The sequence below is a fragment of the Neoarius graeffei genome, chromosome 9, assembly GCF_027579695.1.
Source record: "Neoarius graeffei isolate fNeoGra1 chromosome 9, fNeoGra1.pri, whole genome shotgun sequence".
NCBI lineage: Eukaryota > Metazoa > Chordata > Actinopteri > Siluriformes > Ariidae > Neoarius > Neoarius graeffei.
This window is the reverse complement of record NC_083577.1, coordinates 67,730,092-67,748,240: the sequence shown is the minus strand read 5'-3', so window position 1 is coordinate 67,748,240 and position 18,149 is coordinate 67,730,092. Positions and strand designations below refer to the sequence as shown.

General features: G+C 39.2%; 1 protein-coding gene across 1 annotated transcript in view; it reads left to right on the top strand.

Moving 5' to 3' along the window:
- LOC132891963 (inactive dipeptidyl peptidase 10-like) overlaps window positions 1-18,149 on the top strand; it is a 129,871-nt gene that overhangs the window by 57,214 nt on the left and 54,508 nt on the right. Inside the window, exons 5-12 of the mRNA XM_060930142.1 lie at window positions 5,511-5,563; window positions 5,665-5,746; window positions 7,799-7,919; window positions 9,721-9,875; window positions 10,068-10,165; window positions 15,308-15,431; window positions 15,514-15,552; window positions 15,736-15,864. Of these exons, the coding sequence (XP_060786125.1) occupies window positions 5,511-5,563; window positions 5,665-5,746; window positions 7,799-7,919; window positions 9,721-9,875; window positions 10,068-10,165; window positions 15,308-15,431; window positions 15,514-15,552; window positions 15,736-15,864 (801 nt within the window). The remainder of the gene's footprint in view (window positions 1-5,510; window positions 5,564-5,664; window positions 5,747-7,798; window positions 7,920-9,720; window positions 9,876-10,067; window positions 10,166-15,307; window positions 15,432-15,513; window positions 15,553-15,735; window positions 15,865-18,149) is intronic.

Here is an 18,149-nt window from a genome sequence, read left to right as displayed (position 1 = left end):
CTGTTTCTTTGTTTATTCCTCACTCCTCACAAAGTCCATATGCATGAAGGTCGCAACAAAATTTTTCCCCAGCCGTACAGTTACAATGCGCCGTGATCACTTCTCCATCTTGTTTAACCAAGATCCAGGTCTTTAAAGGGGTTTCTGATGATCTTTGTGAATGATTTACCTGAGAGATAAGAGCCAACACAAGTGAGAATCAAGCCAACTATTGTTTGTTTAGACTTCAACTTGCAGCACTTCATTGTAAAGATGCAAACAAAAAAGTCCTGACACGGGCAAAAACAATACAGGATTCATTTGGCAGCGACTTGATAGCGAGGTCCTTTACCCAGCCACATACAAAAAAGTTGTAAGCCTCCATACTCGTCCACGCTTTCATCTGTTTTGCGGTGTAGAAGGACGTCTGGAACACCAGATAGTTCGAGATGTTGGGGAACTCAACTGAAGGGTAGTTTTCAAGATTGTATGACAAATCCTTCTTTCCCAGACTGTACGGGTCGATTCCATTGCACATAGCAATCTTCTGAATATATCTAAAGCAAGCAGTGGCTTCTAGATTACGAGCGTGCTCTGATCAGTTATTGCTAGTTGTTTGCACTACGGCAGTCATTTAGACCACCAGCTATTTAATTTCTGGTAAAACCCTAAGAAAAGTCACATGACTGAAACTCAGCAATTCACAGGAGAGAGAGAGAGAGAGAGAGAAAGAGAGAGATCACATCAATGTACATGGAGAAATCAGACCTCATGTGTGCTACATTATCATTTCCCCTGTAGCTTTTCCCCCGAATCCCACCCTCCTGCAAAACCACACCCACACCTGCTACACAAACCTGTTTTGAATCTTTCACAATTGGTAATGAACGTTTGGATAATGTTCTCTGTTGTGTGCGCTGAAAGACTCACATCATTATGCTTCTTATATTTCTGCAGCATTTTAAAAGACCGTAATGATAATTGGCGTAACACCGTAATTAATCATTCTTTATGAGCAGTAGCTGCTCATCCTCACTACAGCTGTGTGTTACCAGTCAAAGCCATCCATCTCCTTTTATCATGTTTACACACGGAAAGCAACAATTTTTTTTTTCTTCGAAGCAGAATGGTTAAAGCCAGCAGCAGAGCCACTGTCATTACTCACTCTTACTCCATTTCTGCCTGTGAGAGCATCAGTCATCAAGTTGTCTCTCATTTCCACTTTTCCCTCTCTTCCTCTCTCTCCATCCATTTTCCTGTTGACTTTTCTTGTCCTCATCTCTCATTCAGAGCACTATTTGTTCGACTCAATCAGAACACTATTTGTCTCTGGGAGTAAAAGAAGCAGTTTTGTTTTTTAATCACCCCACCACACACACAACACTATCTGTATCTATCACTGTAACTCTCTCTCTCTATCTCTATCTCTGCATGTCTCTTTACTGCAGCTGTCTGCCTGACATTATTGTTGTCAATCCTTCTCTCTCATTCTATATGCTGTTGCTGACATGTGTATACTAGTAACGCCTCCTGCTGCAGTTATATATTTCCTTTGACCTCGATAAAGTGGCTCCTGAAGATGAATGAATGATTGAATGAAAAAAAATAATAATTAATAAACCTACCCAGGCATTAGATTTTTGCTTAAATGCTCTTCTGCTTGTAATTCATTCAATTTCTTTCATTTTCCTATTGGGATAGTAATCACCAAGTCATATATGAATTAATAGGATATGCATTTTTTTTTTTCATTTTTAATGGACACTAATGCACCATTACATGAATCTGGTGCAGTACTATTTTCTAAATGTCTGGCTTGACAAAGCCCGTAGACCACGACAATGTTCCCTGACTGGCAGCGTGATAATGATGTTAATGGACAGCCAGTCTGAGAGTGCAGATTTTGAATTCTCTCATTTATACACTTGGCTGAGACAAGCCTCTAAACTGATCATTATGGCAGGGATTTACTCAGAAATTGTTCACAAACTGCATTTAGAGAAATGAAGTACAACCCGAATTCCAAAAAAGTTGGGACACTGTTTAAATTGTAAATAAAAACAGAATGTGATGATTTGCAAATCATGGAAATTCTATATTTCATTGAAAATAGTATGAAGACAATATATCAAATGTTGAAACTGAGACATTTTATTGTTTTTTGAAAAATATGCTCATTTTGAATTTGATGTCGGCAACACGTTTCAAAAAAAGTTGGGACGGGGCATGTTTACCACTGTGTTGCATCTCCTCTACTTTTAACAACACTCTGTAAATGTTTGGGAACTGAGGAGACCAACTGCTGTAGTTTTGAAAGAGAAATGTCCCATTCTTGCCTGATATACAATTTCAGTTGCTCAACAGTTCGGGGTCTCCTTTGTCATATTTTACTTTTCATAATTTGCCAAATGTTTTAAATGAGAGACAGGTCCGGACTGCAGGCAGGCCAGTTTAGCACCTGGACTCTTTTACTACAGAGCCATGCAGTTTTAATATGTGCAGAAAGCGTTTTGGCATTGTCTTGCTGAAAGAAGGAAGGCCTTCCCTGAAAAATATTTAGTCTGGATGGCAGCATATTGATCTGAAGTGTCTATATCATTCAGCATTAATGATGCCTTCCCAGATGTACAAGCTACCCATGTCATGTGCACTAATGCACCCTCATACCATCACAGATGCTGGCTTTTGAACTGTGCACTGATACCAAGCCCGATGGTCCCGCTCCTCTTTAGCCTGGAGGACGTGGTATCCATGATTTCTAAAAAGAATTTCTACTTTTGATTCATCAGACATCGGGACTTCACCTCAGTCCATCATAAAAGAGCTTGGGCCCAGAGAAGGTGGCGGTATTTCTGGATATTGTTTATATCTGGTTTTAACTTGCATTTGTGGATGCAGTAATGAACTGTTTTCAAAGATGATGGTTTTCTGAAGTGTTCCTGAGCCCATACAGTGATTTCCACTACAGACACATGTCTGCTTTTAAGGCAGTGTCACCTGAGGGCCTAAAGATCACAGACATCCAATGTCAGTTTTCAGCCTTGTCTCTTTCATACAGAGATTTTTTATTTATTTATTTATTTATTTAGCTTTGCCTGGTAAATACAATAACGGATAGGCAGGGACACCACAACAGTAAAAAAACAATTACTGTGGGCCCAAAAAAACAATAAAAGTATATTACAGTAAAAATACAAAAATACAACATTAATAGCAACAGGTGATTTGGCTCGCTAGACTTCTTGCAGTATTACATTTCAAACAAATTGACTTAAAGCTACGTGTATCCTCATAATTGTAATTGGAAAGAGCATCATTATAGTATTTCTTAAGTAATGTTTTAAATTGCAGTAAGTTTAAGTTCTTGCATCTTAAGTTAGATGGTAGACAATTACAGACACGTGTAACTCGGACAAGATAGGACCGCTGAAAAGTTGCAGTTCTACATTTGCATGACCAAAAGAGAATTGTGTTTGTGTTGGACATAGATCTTGTCACTCGTCTAGGAATATCAGGAGATGGTAGCACATCAGCAGACAACTGAACAAGGCCATTTGTAGCTTTAAAGAAGAAAACAAGGTCCATGTATTCATGCCAGTATGAAATTGGCATCAGCTCCAATGTGGTAAGCCTGTCTGTGTATGACTCACAACAGAGGAAGGGAAGATTCAATATGAATTTTGAAGCCCGTCTTTGGATCCTCTCAATACACTTGATCAGCTCGATGGTCTGAGGACACCAAATCTGACTTGCATAACCAAGGATAGGGATTTCTCCAGATTCTCTGAATCTTTTAATGATATTATGTACCATAGTACCAAATTCTTTGCAATTTTACATTGAGGAATGTTATTCTTAAATTGTTGCACTGTTTGCCCACGCAGTCTTTCACAGTCCAGTGAACCCCTCCCCATCTTTACTTCTGAGAGACTACACCTCTCTGGGATGCTCTTTTTATACCCAATCATGTTACTGACCTGTTGCCAATTAACCAAATGAGGTTGTTTTTTTTTAGAATTACACAACTTTTTCAGTCTTTTCTTGCCCCTGTCCCAACTTTTCTGAAATATGGTGCTGACATCAAATTCAAAATGAGCGTATATTTTTCAAAAAGCAACACAATTTCTCAGTTTCAACATTTGATATGTTGTCTTTGTACTATGTTCGATGAAATATAGGGTTTCCATGATTTGCAAATCTTCACATTCTGTTTTGATTTATGTTTTATACAGTGTCCCGACTTTTTTGGAATTGGGGTTGTAGATCACAGGGCTATTGTTTTAATCTTTGGGCAACTTCAAAATTCCACACAGACAGTAACCTGAACTCAGGATTGAACCAGGGGCCCTGGGAACATACGGTAATTATTCAGGGAGGTGTGGGAGTTGGACCCTCCAGAGGTGCTTAACTCCAGATTGCAGCATACTGCTTGGGGAATGCAGGGACAGCAGCTGGTAAGAGATACAAATAACTTCAGATACGAATCAACTCTTTATCTGAGCTCATACGGGTTCAAACAGGTATCTGAACTGAGCTCCTACAGGAGCCCGTATTCAATCACCTTTTTATCAGAGCTCAAACCATAGCCTGTATCCAATCAGCAGTCTGATCTGAGTGTGTACAGGAGCCTATAGTCAATCAGTTCTTTGATCTGAACTGGTTCAGGGCTCATAGCCAACCAAGCTGCTGCACTGAACTCATACAGTACAAGAGCCCATAAATGATCAGGTCTTCATCTGGGCTCACACAGTCCATATCCAATCAGCTGTCTGATTCATCCAAAAACCAATCAACTCTCCAGGCTTAGTCTCAGAGTTAGTGTCCGTCTGCTGAAGTCCTCCATAATGGTTCATTAGTTTTGTGTTCTTTTTCTTCCCACTCTCTGTGTGTGTGTACAACTCCTGCCAGCAGTTAGTTCATCTTTTTTTCATTATGCAGCCTGCTGATGCTGTTCAGCCTGTGCTTTTTGATCCTCTATCACAGTGCTTTTTTTATATTATTCTCGCCTCCTGTGCTGCGCAGTGTAGTGTTTTTCTGTCCTGACACACGTGCCCATTCAATTAATGATTCAGTGGTGAAGATGTTGGACTACTATGCTGAAGGTCATTGGTTCAAATCCCAGCGCTGCCACTGTTGGATTCTTGAGCAAGACTCTTAAGGTTGCTTAGTGAGATAAGTTACCCTGGATAAGGGTGTCTGCTGAATGTTGTAAACAAACCAAATTGCATGCATTTGTATGTGAGGCAGTTATTTTGGAGCAGAAGGAACATTCAAGACAGTTTCATAGCTAGGCTCTGATAAATGTTAAAGGAGCTACTAATATACAACCCATATCAGTGACAGAAATATTTTGGCTTTTGTGTCTAAAAAAGACTTTAAAACAGTTTTGCACTTTTTACTTGAACCAAACTTTTTCCTCAAACATTTATACACCTCCTAGGCAATGCTACAGGGTCTCTTCAGTGGAAAGCCTTCTTTTGTTGATGTTTGTTTTCAGACTGTCTGATTTTTTTTTTTTTTTGTAATTTCAGGTTTACCGGCACTCCTTCACAGCTTCCTACATCATCTACAATATTCACACCAGGTATAATTCAGGCTAGTGTAAAACCTTTTTAATTACCCAGCCAGGAATGGGACTTAGTCTGTCTTTATGTGCATTTATATATGTGTATGTGTGTGCTACAGGGAGGTGTGGGAGTTGGACCCTCCAGAGGTGCTTAACTCCAGATTGCAGCATGCTGCTTGGGGAATGCAGGGACAGCAGCTGGTAAGAGATACAAATAAATTCAGATACGAATACAGTTTGTGTGTTTTGGTAAAGTCAGTGAGATCCTGTCATATGCAGTTTCCCTGAGCCTTTTGACATAACCAAAATGACATGAACAAATGGCCCCAAGATCTGTAAAAGACACTCTAATTGTATCATAATTATTGTCTGTGTGTAGTTAGTCATGCGTTTTCAGTCAAACTCAGTTGGCAGATTGGATCAGAAGTTCATCAGGTATTGTCTGACATCTGCAGTGTGTCGTTAGATTTTTTTTTCACCTCAGGAACGTCTTTTTTTTTTTAACAAAAGTGATTTGAGCTCTCTGCAGGAAGCCTTGGCTGCAGTGGATTAAATGCTTTCAGAGCTCTTCTACAGTAGGTTAGCATGACCTTCAGATGGAAAAGCATTTGTATTTAGTACGATTGTCCAGCAGGACATGTTCAATTATGTAGTTTTGACCCAGTGCTCTGCTCAATCTCGTACTTTTCATTCCTTGAACACACCTCAGGGACTGAACATTTCACTTTACCTCGCTCATTTGCACTATTCTGCACTACCTTACCTTAACAGCTATTACTTTATTGTTTATACTGCTTATTTCATGTTTACTTGCTATACCTCAAGTGCCCTTGACTGTTTATTTTATGTCCTTTTGCTCCAATTTATATGTATGTGTGTGTGTGTGTGTGTGTGTATATGCGTGTGTGCATGTGTATATATATATATATATATATATATATATATATATATATATATATATATATATATATATGACAAATCGCACCCTGTGTGTGTGTATATATATATATATATATATATATATATATATATATATATATATATATATATATATATATATACATACATACAGGGTGCGATTTGTCAAAAAACCAGAAGGGGGGATGTTTTTTTTTTTAATCATGAAACGTCACAAAATTAAGGTAACAATAGGCTAACAGCTCAATAACATCCGATGATATCAAATGAATAACACTAAATGAAAACGAACACTAAACCAGAGATAGTAAATTCATCTTCCTATCTCTCTGACTAAATACACGAACACTAACACAACAAAGTTCGCATTGCTTGTTGCGTTGCTGTGATGTTTCTCTCCCTCCGGATTAAATGGACAGTGACTCGAAAATCACTTAAATACATGAATACTAAATGAACAGTTTGCTTGGATGGCGCAGTTCACATTGTGCGCAGCTTTCTGATTTAAACTGTTTTTTTCTCATCCTTATACTTCCTGCTTCATGGACTGTAACGGATTTGATTATTTAGTAATTTTAATACAGAATTTACTTTGAAATTATAATCAGACATTTCAACGTCCCCCCTAAAAAAAAATCGGCCGTGAAAAAGGCGGCATCCGCCAAAAGGCGCGCTGTTTGCATCCCTGCATAGAACGCAAAGATATTGTTATTATCTACAATGTATCTATTTGCTGGGGACGTTCGTGAACATCAAAGCTGCCACTTCGGGTCATTTTGAAAGTGAGTGCAATGTAGACCATAGAAAACTGTGTCACAACATGCCTGTCATGTCAACTTTTTTTTTGGTTTGTTTGTTTTATTGACGGGGTTGTCCCCGAGGATTTTTTTTCAGCAGAGATAAAAACCAGAGGGGGGGATGATCCCCCCCCCAGCAAATCGCACCCAGTATATATGTGTGTGTGTTTAGTCTATGTCTATTTCTTATCTAGAGTGTTTATACCGTTTATATTGTTTATTTCAATTATTCTATTTTTATTTATTGCATTGCCTGTTTGCACCGTGAGTCAGAGAGGACTGAAATTTCATCTGTGCTGTATGTCGAGCATGTATAGCATATTTCACAATAAAGTTGACTTGACTTGACTTGACACCTGATTCAGCTCACAAAGGGTTTGCTAATTGGCTACAGAGTCAAATCAGTTGTGTTCAAGCAGGAAAGACAATACGGAACAGCAAGTCCTCAGAACAGGAGCTGAACTGCATATGTACTGATTCTCCACAAAGTCTTCAACATGTGACTCGATCCTCTTTATAATGTCTCCTCTGTGTGTAGGTGTATATCTTTGAAAATAATATATATTACCAATCAGACGTGAAGAGCAACTCACTGAGGCTGACGTCATCGGGGAAAGAGGGTGTCCTTTACAATGGCATTGCTGACTGGCTTTATGAAGGTATGAAAGAACATGGTTTTGACTTATACTAACACATCACAGGTATCTGTTACTCTGAATTAGTTGTTTGGCAGTTTCTGGAAACAGTGTGGTGAAAGAATGTGTTTTATTAATAATTATAATAATATAAATAATGTGTATTTACATCACTTTTTTCATTTTGAGTCCAAATTCTCGGTGATTAATACGTGAAAGATTAAACAAAGTACATTAATTAAACTGTCAACAATAATTTAACAGGAAATCAATGGGCATTAGAACATAATATGAATATCATCAAAAATATAATAAAATAAATGACTCAGAAACTCCCAGTAGGCCAAGTTAATTATGTTTTAATAGAGATTTTAAGGTTATTTTCACACCTGGCCTAAATACTTCGGTGAGCATCCATGACAAATTCTGGGCTCATTTCAGAGAGGGGTTCATAATCACAGATTTGCAAACTCCACACAGAAAGACCCCCCCATCGGCCACTGGGCTCAAACCCGGGACCTTCTTGCTGTGAGGCAACAGTGTTAACCACTACACCACCGTGCTTAAGTGTACGTGTGATAAATAAAGTTCTTCTTCTTCTATCACAATCTACATTCACAGGTAACAGTAATCTTCTGGGATATACATGCAGGCACATAATTTTAATAGTTTTGTAAGTATATCCAGACATATAAAGTGGTTGTGGTTGCAGATTTGCATATCATAAAAGAGTTGATTATTGTCATTAGTTGATTATTGTCTGTGCTCTCTGGGTGCCCTCCTAGTTCATATTTTTCTTTGGTAACAACACTATGGTGGAATGACTTCCAATGTTCTCTGGAACACTATTCTCTTACTCAGAGCTGTGAATTACCCATGGATTAAAGATCAGTCCTGTGTCAGCTGGGAGAAGTGCTCAGGCTGGGTTACACTGCTTCAGAAGGTCAGCAGGATATGCCAGGGATAAAACATTTAAAGATTTAAACATAATAGCAAGACATTGTCATTGGGGAACAGAATAGGAAGCCAGTATAAACATAATCAGACTGGGGTAACAGGCTGGGCTGCCCTTTTACTAGCTGTACTGTAAACTAGCTAGCAGCCAACCAACAAAATACTATAATAGTGCGATCTAGAGGTCATAAAATCATATACCATCATTTCAGCAAGCTTATTATATGCCTTATACTGTGTATTTTCTTCAATAACAATATCCTGTTTTCGAGATGTTATGCACCAAGGATGCTCCACGGTCATTTACTGTAGTTTCTTGTTTCACAGAAGGGTAATCAAGCTTTAGGTTTAGTTCCCAGCATCAGTACTTCTGTTTGATCGCTATTCAGAAGAAGGACATTTCTATTTTGACTTTTCAAATAAACAACTGCATCTTCCATGTGACTGAGATCAAATACAGCAGTTTGTCCTGAATGCTGATGAAAGATATATTTGTTCTGTAATAACGATCTGGAGTTTTGTAGTGTGTGGGTGTGTAAGAGTCAATGACTGGCTATGAGTCAGTGGATGCAGATACACTACTGAATGTTAATGCATTCACGTTTGGTAATTAAATTGTGGAGACAAGGCTTAATTCTGCTCTGAGAGATAATGCTCAGATTATTGCTCATCTAACTGCAGCTAACTGATATACACACATGCGCGCACACACGCACACACACGCAATGCACTGAACCAAAGTGTTAATGAAGGGTCTAATCAAAATGCCACTCACTTCATGATCACATTAGATTGCCAATTATACTAACAGCATCAGTCACTTACAAGCAATGGACATTCTGTGTGTGTGTGTGTGTGTGTGTGTGTGTAGAGGAGATTTTGCATACTCATGTTGCTCACTGGTGGTCTCCTGATGGTGAGCGTTTGGCATTCCTGGTGCTGAACGACAGCCTGGTGCCCAACATGGTTCTGCCCACCTTTACAGGAGCTACGTACCCCAAAGGCAGACAATATCCATATCCTAAGGTACATAAAACACACACACACACACTGATGATCCTTATATGGACCATGCAGAAGGTTAGATAGTATCAGAATGTTTATGTCCAACCACTACACACACACACTAGATTAAAAGCGCTTCTAGTGTAATCAGGTGTATCTGTGGTTTATATTTATTTATTTATTTTGTGTGTGTGTGTGTGTGTGTGTTTGAAGGCAGGTCAGCCCAACCCCATGGTCAAACTCTTTGTGGTGAATCTTTATGGACCTACACACACCCTGGAACTCACACCCCCCGATGGGCTCAAACTCAGGTGAGTGTAATCATGTATCTTGGGAGATACAAACTGTAAAATTGAAAGTAAAATGTGAAATTGTGGTCACTGTTATGTGTTAAAGGCAGGGTAGGTTTATTTTAGTAGCAGTTTTTGTTATATTTCTTGAAATTCTCTTTACATCCCGACGGCAGTGAATAAATGGAATGCTCTGGTAATAAAAAGAAATAAAATCCGTCATCTGTGGCAGCCACAGGGCTGTAAAAAGCCTGTCCAATCATTTCATTCGGTCCGAATGGAATTGGATGGCGTACCTGCCTGTCTACCTGCCCACACTTTGCCCCTGCACTCATTTCACAGGATCGGAGTCTTCCATAAGGCTAGGCAGACATACTGCTAAAGCTAGCGAGCTAGTCAGCAGCTGTGAGTATGAACAATAGCCATGTTTATTCCTCTCTGTCAGGGTGCAGGCACTTACAGATGTATGTGCAGGGGAGACCGGGGAAAGCAAACAGGAAACGTAGCCAAAATGCTAGACGAGAATTGTGGTCAAAAGGCAGGCGAGGGTTGGTCAATCGGCAGACAGAGCAATGTAGGTAAGACTAGAGAAAGACAAGGTATAAACAAGAACAAGGGTCAAAGAAACTAGAGACAGGCAAAAAGGAAACAGCTTGGTGCAAGTGGTGCTTGAAAGTTTGTGAACCCTTTAGAATTTTCTAGATTTCTGCATAAATATGATCTAAAACATCATCAGATTTTCACACAAGTCCTAAAAGTAGATAAAGAGAACCCAGTTAAACAAATGAGACAAAAATATTATACTTGGTCATTTATTTATTGAGGAAAATGATCCAACATTACTTATCTGTGAGTAGCAAAAGTATGTGAACCTCTAGGATTAGCAGTTAATTTGAAGGTGAAATTAGAGTCAGATGTTTGCAATCAATGGGATGACAATCAGGTGTGAGTGGGCACCCTGTTTTATTTAAAGAACAGGGATCTATCAAAGTCTGATCTTCACAACACATGTTTGTGGAAGTGTATCATGGCACGAATAAAGGAGATTTCTGAGGACCTCAGAAAAAGTGTTGTTGATGCTGATCAGGCTGGAAAAGGTTGCAAAACCATCTCTAAAGACTTTGGACTCCACCAATCCACAGTCAGACAGTTTGTGTACAAATGGAGTAAATTCAAGACCATTGTTACCCTCCCCAGGAGTGGTCGACCAACAAAGATCACTCCAAGAGCAAGGCGTGTAATAGTCGGCGAGGTCACAAAGGACCCCAGGGTAACTTCTAAGCAACTGAAGGCCTCTCTCACATTGGCTAATGTTAATGTTCATGAGTCCACCATCAGAAGACCACTGAACAACAATGGTGTGCATGGCAGGGTTGCAATGAGAAAGCCACTGCTCTCCAAAAAGAACATTGCTGCTCGTCTGCAGTTTGCTAAAGATCACGTGAACAAGCCAGAAGGCTATTGGAAAAAAATGTTTTGTGGATGTAAGAGACCAAAATAGAACTTTTTGGTTTAAATGAGGAGCGTTATGTTTGGAGAAAGGAAAACACTGCATTCCAGCATAAGAACCTTATCCCATCTGTGAAACATGGTGGTGGTAGTATCATGGTTTGGGCCTGTTTTGCTGCATCTGGGTCAGGACGGCTTGCCATCATTGATGGAACAATGAATTCTGAATTATACCAGCGAGTTCTAAAGGAAAATGTCAGGACACCTGTCCATGAACTGAATCTCAAGAGAAAGTGGGTCATGCAGCAAGACAACGACCCTAAGCACACATCGTTCTACCAAAGAATGGTTAAAGAAGAATAAAGTTAATGTTTTGGAATGGCCAAGTCAAAGTCCTGACCTTAATCCAATCAAAATGTTGTGGAAGGACCTGAAGCAAGCAGTTCATGTGAGGAAACCCACCACCATCCCAGAGTTGAAGCTGTTCTGTATGGAGGAATGGGCTAAAATTCCTCCAAGCCAGTGTGCAGGACTGATCAACAGTTACCGGAAACGTTTAGTTGCAGTTATTGCTGCACAAGGGGGTCACACCAGATACTGAAAGCAAAGGTTCACATACTTTTGCCATTCACAGATATGTAATATTGGATCATTTTCCTCAAAAAATAAATAAATGACCAGGTGTAATATTTTTGTCTCATTTGTTTAACTGGGTTCTCTTTATCTACTTTTAGGACTTGTGTGAAAATCTGATGATGTTTTAGGTCATATTTATGCAGAAATATAGAAAATTCTATTTTCTATTGTATGACAGGGCAAACACCGAATGATAATTTGCACAGAAGTGAGTGAGAGAGGGGATAAAGTGGCATGACTTGATGAGTCCCCGTGTCCGCGTGGGTTTCCTCCGGGTGCTCCGGTTTCCCCCACAGTCCAAAGACATGCAGGTTAGGTTAACTGGTGACTCTAAATTGACCGTAGGTGTGAATGTGAGTGTGAATGGTTGTCTGTGTCTATGTGTCAGCCCTGTGATGACCTGGCGACTTGTCCAGGGTGTACCCCGCCTTTCGCCCGTAGTCAGCTGGGATAGGCTCCAGGTTCCCTGAGACCCTGTAGAAGGATAAAGCGGCTAGAGATGATGAGATGAGATGAGATGAGACTTGATGAGTGGAGAATGAGAGACAGGTGTAATTAATACGCAGGTGATAGAGGGCACTGTGGTTCTTGGGCTTTGTAGTTTTGAGAATCCGTGCTTGTAGTCTGTTTTGAGCTGTTGCTCTCAACGCCATTATTGACACTCTCCTCCTCACTACACTCCTCTCTCCAACACTCTCTCTCTAATGGACTCATAATCCAGCAGTAGTCAGGCAGTATGCGTTCATGTGTTTTGGAGGTGTGACTTTAGAGGGAGGGGTGAAGGGAGGGAGTTGGATTTTTTTTTTTGCTTACTTTCAGAATTTAGCTTACTCTTGCTGGTGTGTCCAAAATTACCTAGCCTAGTTTTAAACTACTGCTCCACTACTACTGGTTGCCGGCTCCTGCCCATTCTGCTCAAGAGTGCTGTCTGTCCTGGCTCCCCGTTGGTGGAATGACCTTCCTGTTGAGGTCAGAACTGTTGACTCCCTGACCACCTTCAAGTGCAGACTGAAGACTCACCACTTCAGGCCGCACCTCTCCCCTTCTTCCCTGCCCACTGTGTATTTGTGTATTGGAGACCAACCCTGGCTGTGTACTGTCTAGCCTGGAGTTAGCTGTTTTGAGTTCTCTATTTAGTTGTACTTTATATGGTTGGTTTGTTTCCTTGGCTGTTTGAATATTGGTATTTCAACAGAATATTACACTATATTCTTTGTTTACAACCATGTGGCCAAAACTGCTTGCGTCATTGACCGCCACCATGTTGGAGGATATACAATATTATATATATATATATATATATATATATATATATATATATATATATATATATATATATACACACACACACACAGTGGTAAGAGTACAGACTGGAAGGTAAAGAGGAGTTACGTTTACAAGCTTGTAGTCTCATCTCATCTCATCTCTAGCCTCTTTATCCTTCTACAGGGTCGCAGGCACAAGCTTGTAGTCATTTCTCAAATCTATTTTAAAAACAATCATTTTGACTGCTTCAAAAGATAGGTATCTAACACACTACATAACATATTTAGTTATAAAAGAGCACTCACCAGGCGAGGAAGCTGCAGTGTTTGAGGTAGTGGATTAACATGAATTTTGTTCGATTGACTCTGTGATTGTTTGGGAAGATTCTTCAATAATTTTGCGTTTCTTTCTGCACTCTGTAAGCCTCGCATTTCAAGCTACCGCTTTAGTACCATCTTTGATTTTGTTGTGGCCCATATTTTGTGTTGGAGCCCAGTCTGGATCCATAAAATTGTAGAGATCAGCTGGTTTCCCTAATGGAAAGAGAAAGCGAAATAAAAGCAGCGTCATCAAAAATTATATACAGCTGTTTTTAAAATGAAATAGTTGTAGAAGCCTTTGATTGTTGGCTCACACACTCGATCACTGCTTTGTCATGTTTGACAGTGGCGTGGTTCTGCACGACCAGGCTATTAAATGATCCAACATTTCTTATATATTGTGATCTTTTATGAATAACTAGTTTGTAGCCCAGGTGGCACGGTGGTGTAGTGGTCAGCACTGTCGCCTCACAGCAAGAAGGTTCTGGGTTTGAGCCCAGCAGCCGACGAGGGCCTTTCTGTGTGGAGTTTGCATGTTCTCCCTGTGTCTGTGTGGGTTTCTGCCAGGTGCTCCAGTTTCCCCCAAAGTCCAGAGACATGCAGGTTAGGCTTATTGGTGGCTCTAAATTGATCGTAGGTGTGAATGGTGGTTTGTCTCTATGTGTCAGCTCTGTGATGATCTGGTGACTTGTCCAGGGTGTACCCCGCCTCTCTCCCATAATCAGCTGGGATAGGCTCCAGCTTGCCTGTGACCTTGCACAGGATAAGTGGTTACAGATAATGGATGGATAGTTCGTAGCCCTTACCATTGATAAATTGTTCCCTGCAGACTCGTGTAGGTTTTGCTTTCTTATCGCTTTGATCAATCCGGTTTATGTTGGACAGCCATTGACGTCTACGCTCCATAAACAACTCTCTTGTTTTTTCTCCTTGATTATTTATAATTGCTGGAATTCTAAAGAATTGTAAGTCCCCTTGTCTCAAATAGAGTTGTTCCCGCATCCAATTACAGCACAAAGAGTAGGCATAGCGAAGAAACACAAGGAGCATAACAACCTCTCGAGCATATCTTCTATAGCAAATGTGCGCCACGTGAGTTTGTGTATATCCTCCAACATGGCCCACTTCCGGTTCAAAGCCTCATGCATAATTAGCTATGACGTCATTTGCAAATGAAGAATTGCTGTCACTTGTTCAGTTGGCACTAGAACTTTCTTGTCTAGAAGTTCAGCACTTCATGTACCTGACTTTTGCACTCATTGTGCGTTGCTCTGGATAAGAGCGTCTGCTAAATGCCATGTAATGTAATGTAAACAAAACCAATTACTTTTTTTCTTTGAATGCAATGTGATATAATGTTCCTGCATGTTGATAAAAATAGACATAGACATAATTACTCTCTTTATTTCACCCTCTTTTTTTCTCTGATATTTTTAGTAATGGTGGATAAGCGTATGTCTGTGTGTGTGTGTCTGTGTGTGTGTGCTGACAGGGAGCACTATGTAGTGATGGTGAAGTGGATCAGTAAGACTAAGACTGCAGTCAGATGGTTGAATCGAGCTCAGAATATCTCTATACTGACTGTTTGCGACTCGACCACTGGAGCCTGTGTCAAGGTACACACACACACACACACACACACACATGCTCACTCCCAAATAGAATAGCTTTGATTGATAATGGGTTTGTGTGTTTCAGAGACATGAGGAGACATCAGAGCTCTGGCTCTCCAAGCAGGTGAGATCTCTCTCTCTCTCTCTCTCTCTCTCTCTCTCTCTCTCTAACCTTGTATTCAATTTTGAGGAATGTTACCTTTAGAGTACTCTTCAGTTAAAGAGCACCACACAGCTCTAGAGCATTAGCACCTGGCCTGAGTTTTTGTGTAGCTCCACGTGTGATGTTTTTTTCCTCCCTCTTCAGGATCAGAAGCCTTTTTTCTCACAGGATGGCAGCCGTTTCTTTTTAACTGTACCTGTAAAACAGGGCGGCCGTGGAGAGTTTCATCACATTGCAATGTTCACCACACAGGTAAAATCGGTTCACAGTGCAGTGCTCTGTGTTAAATCTGTTGGATATAAAGCCGAGTCCCAGGATTAAGAATGACAGTATGTCACTCTAGCCCTTTTTAAACAGCCTGGTTGGAATGTTGTGCCTTTATTCCACCTCATGTTCTGCATAAAACATATAAACACAGATTGGGGGTTTATTGTTGTTCTAACTCTGAGCCGGCAGTGGACGTGGTCACCAAACACCTTCATCTACAACATCTATGGTCTGCATGTCTTTCTGCCTCGAATCGCTTCCCAATTCTCTTCAATTTCTCCTCCAACATATTTCTGATCGCACAAAAATGTTGCTTGCAGGAGTTCGTCATTGTACGCATCAACATGTTGCATTTGATGCACAGCAACTTTGCAGTGTCTGAAGAGTGGTATAAATGTGCACAGCTACCTCAACACTCAGTTCACCCACCTTTATTGTTTTGAAAGCGACACAGGTATGCTCAGGGTATTCGTATTTCTGACGCGTACGTTTTACATCACACTGGACCCCAATCCTCTGTTGTGTTAGATGTCACGCCTCTGGTTCCTGAGCGCTGGCACGCTGTGTAAAAACACACCCTGGGGCGGATTTATACCAATTTTATTTGGTTTATTTGGTACAGTGTAAACAGCCAACCCTTATCAAAAAGAAGTATACTTGAAGTTAATTTTATTAAGTATACTTAAGTAAAGTTAAAGTATATTTCCTTAAGTATACTTTTGTGTTCCAAGTATACTGATATCAATGTGCTTACAGTATGCTTGTAAGTAAACTAATTAATACTTCTTGGGACTAAATTGGCCCACTTTTAGTTTATAAAAAGTATACTTTAAGTCTAAAAGAAGTTCACTTTGAGTATACAACTAGTATTTTTTATTTTGTACTGCAAATATACCACAAGTAAACTTATAGTTTACTAGTTCTATACTTGTAGTCGATTCTTTAGTTTACAAAAGCATACTTCATAGTATACTGGAAATATAGTATGAGTTTACTTGTTTTATACTTCTATTCCACTTTTTAGTTTACTAAAGTATACTTTGTAGTATACTGGAAATATACTATTGGTTTACTTGTTACAAACTTCTAGTCCACGTTTTAGTTTATACAGTAAAAATATATTTTGTAGCATATTGGAAATATACTATTAGTTACTGGTTATCTACATCTAGTCCACTTTTTAGTTTTGAAGTATACTGCAATTACCCTTCTAGGTATACTATTAGTTTTCTAGCCCTAACCCTTACCTCATGCACACTACCAGTAGGCAACTTAAGTATTTTGTACCTTAAGTTACAATGAAGTTATAAAGGTAAGAATTCACAAAATAACAACAGATACTCAGGATTAAGAACATATTCATTTTCTTAAAAAATCAAAATTTAAAGCAACCTTATATTAAATGCCAAAGTATAAAAACATGGCAATGACAACTGAACTTGACATCCAAGCTCTAAAGAAAATTCAAAAAATTCAGATATATTTTGGTGATGGCGTATAATGACAGCCAGTATGATTCAAGTCTGTCACAATGTTCTCACCTTTGTTTTCAAATTTGTTGGCAAATAAAATAAGAAATGTTTATCTGTCTATTTGTGGATTAATAACACTATGTCCATAAAAGATAAGTTTAAGTTCCAACACTGTTTACTCTCCAGCTATTCCACCCCAGAGCTGACCACAAACTTACGGTACCCGTACATGTACAGTAGGTTTAAAAGATGGGATTTAAAACATGCTGCCGGATATCACAAAGAAGCCAATCTGTATGAAAAAGAAGTATTTTATAGGCTACTATCAAAAGGACAAGCACAACTACAGGGCAAGTACACTTAAACATAAGGCACAAATATTTTAATATTTTATTACACTTTTGTTAAGTATATCTTGATTAAAAGTTGAAGTATAAGCTTAATATACTTAGATGTTTCTATATACTTTTAAGTATAAGCCAAGTATACTTATGTATAGCTTTATTAAGTATATCTCTGATAAGTAAATAAAAAGTAAACTGAAAGCATATGCTCTTATTTTTAGTTTAAAAGAAGTATACTAGAAGCACACTTGAATAAACTTCTTTTTTTTGTAAGGGAAAGCAAGCATAATGTGCAGTTTTCTTAACAGCTGTTTGAAAGGGGTTTCTTTCAAACCCACTAGTATCTGCTGTGAAGGTAGATTGATTCTCGCTACAGCTTGAATGTGTATAAATGGAAATAGAAAAAGAAATAACAGACTATAGTATATTATCATCGGATCTGACTAGATTTTTAAAACAATTGTCTATAACTAAA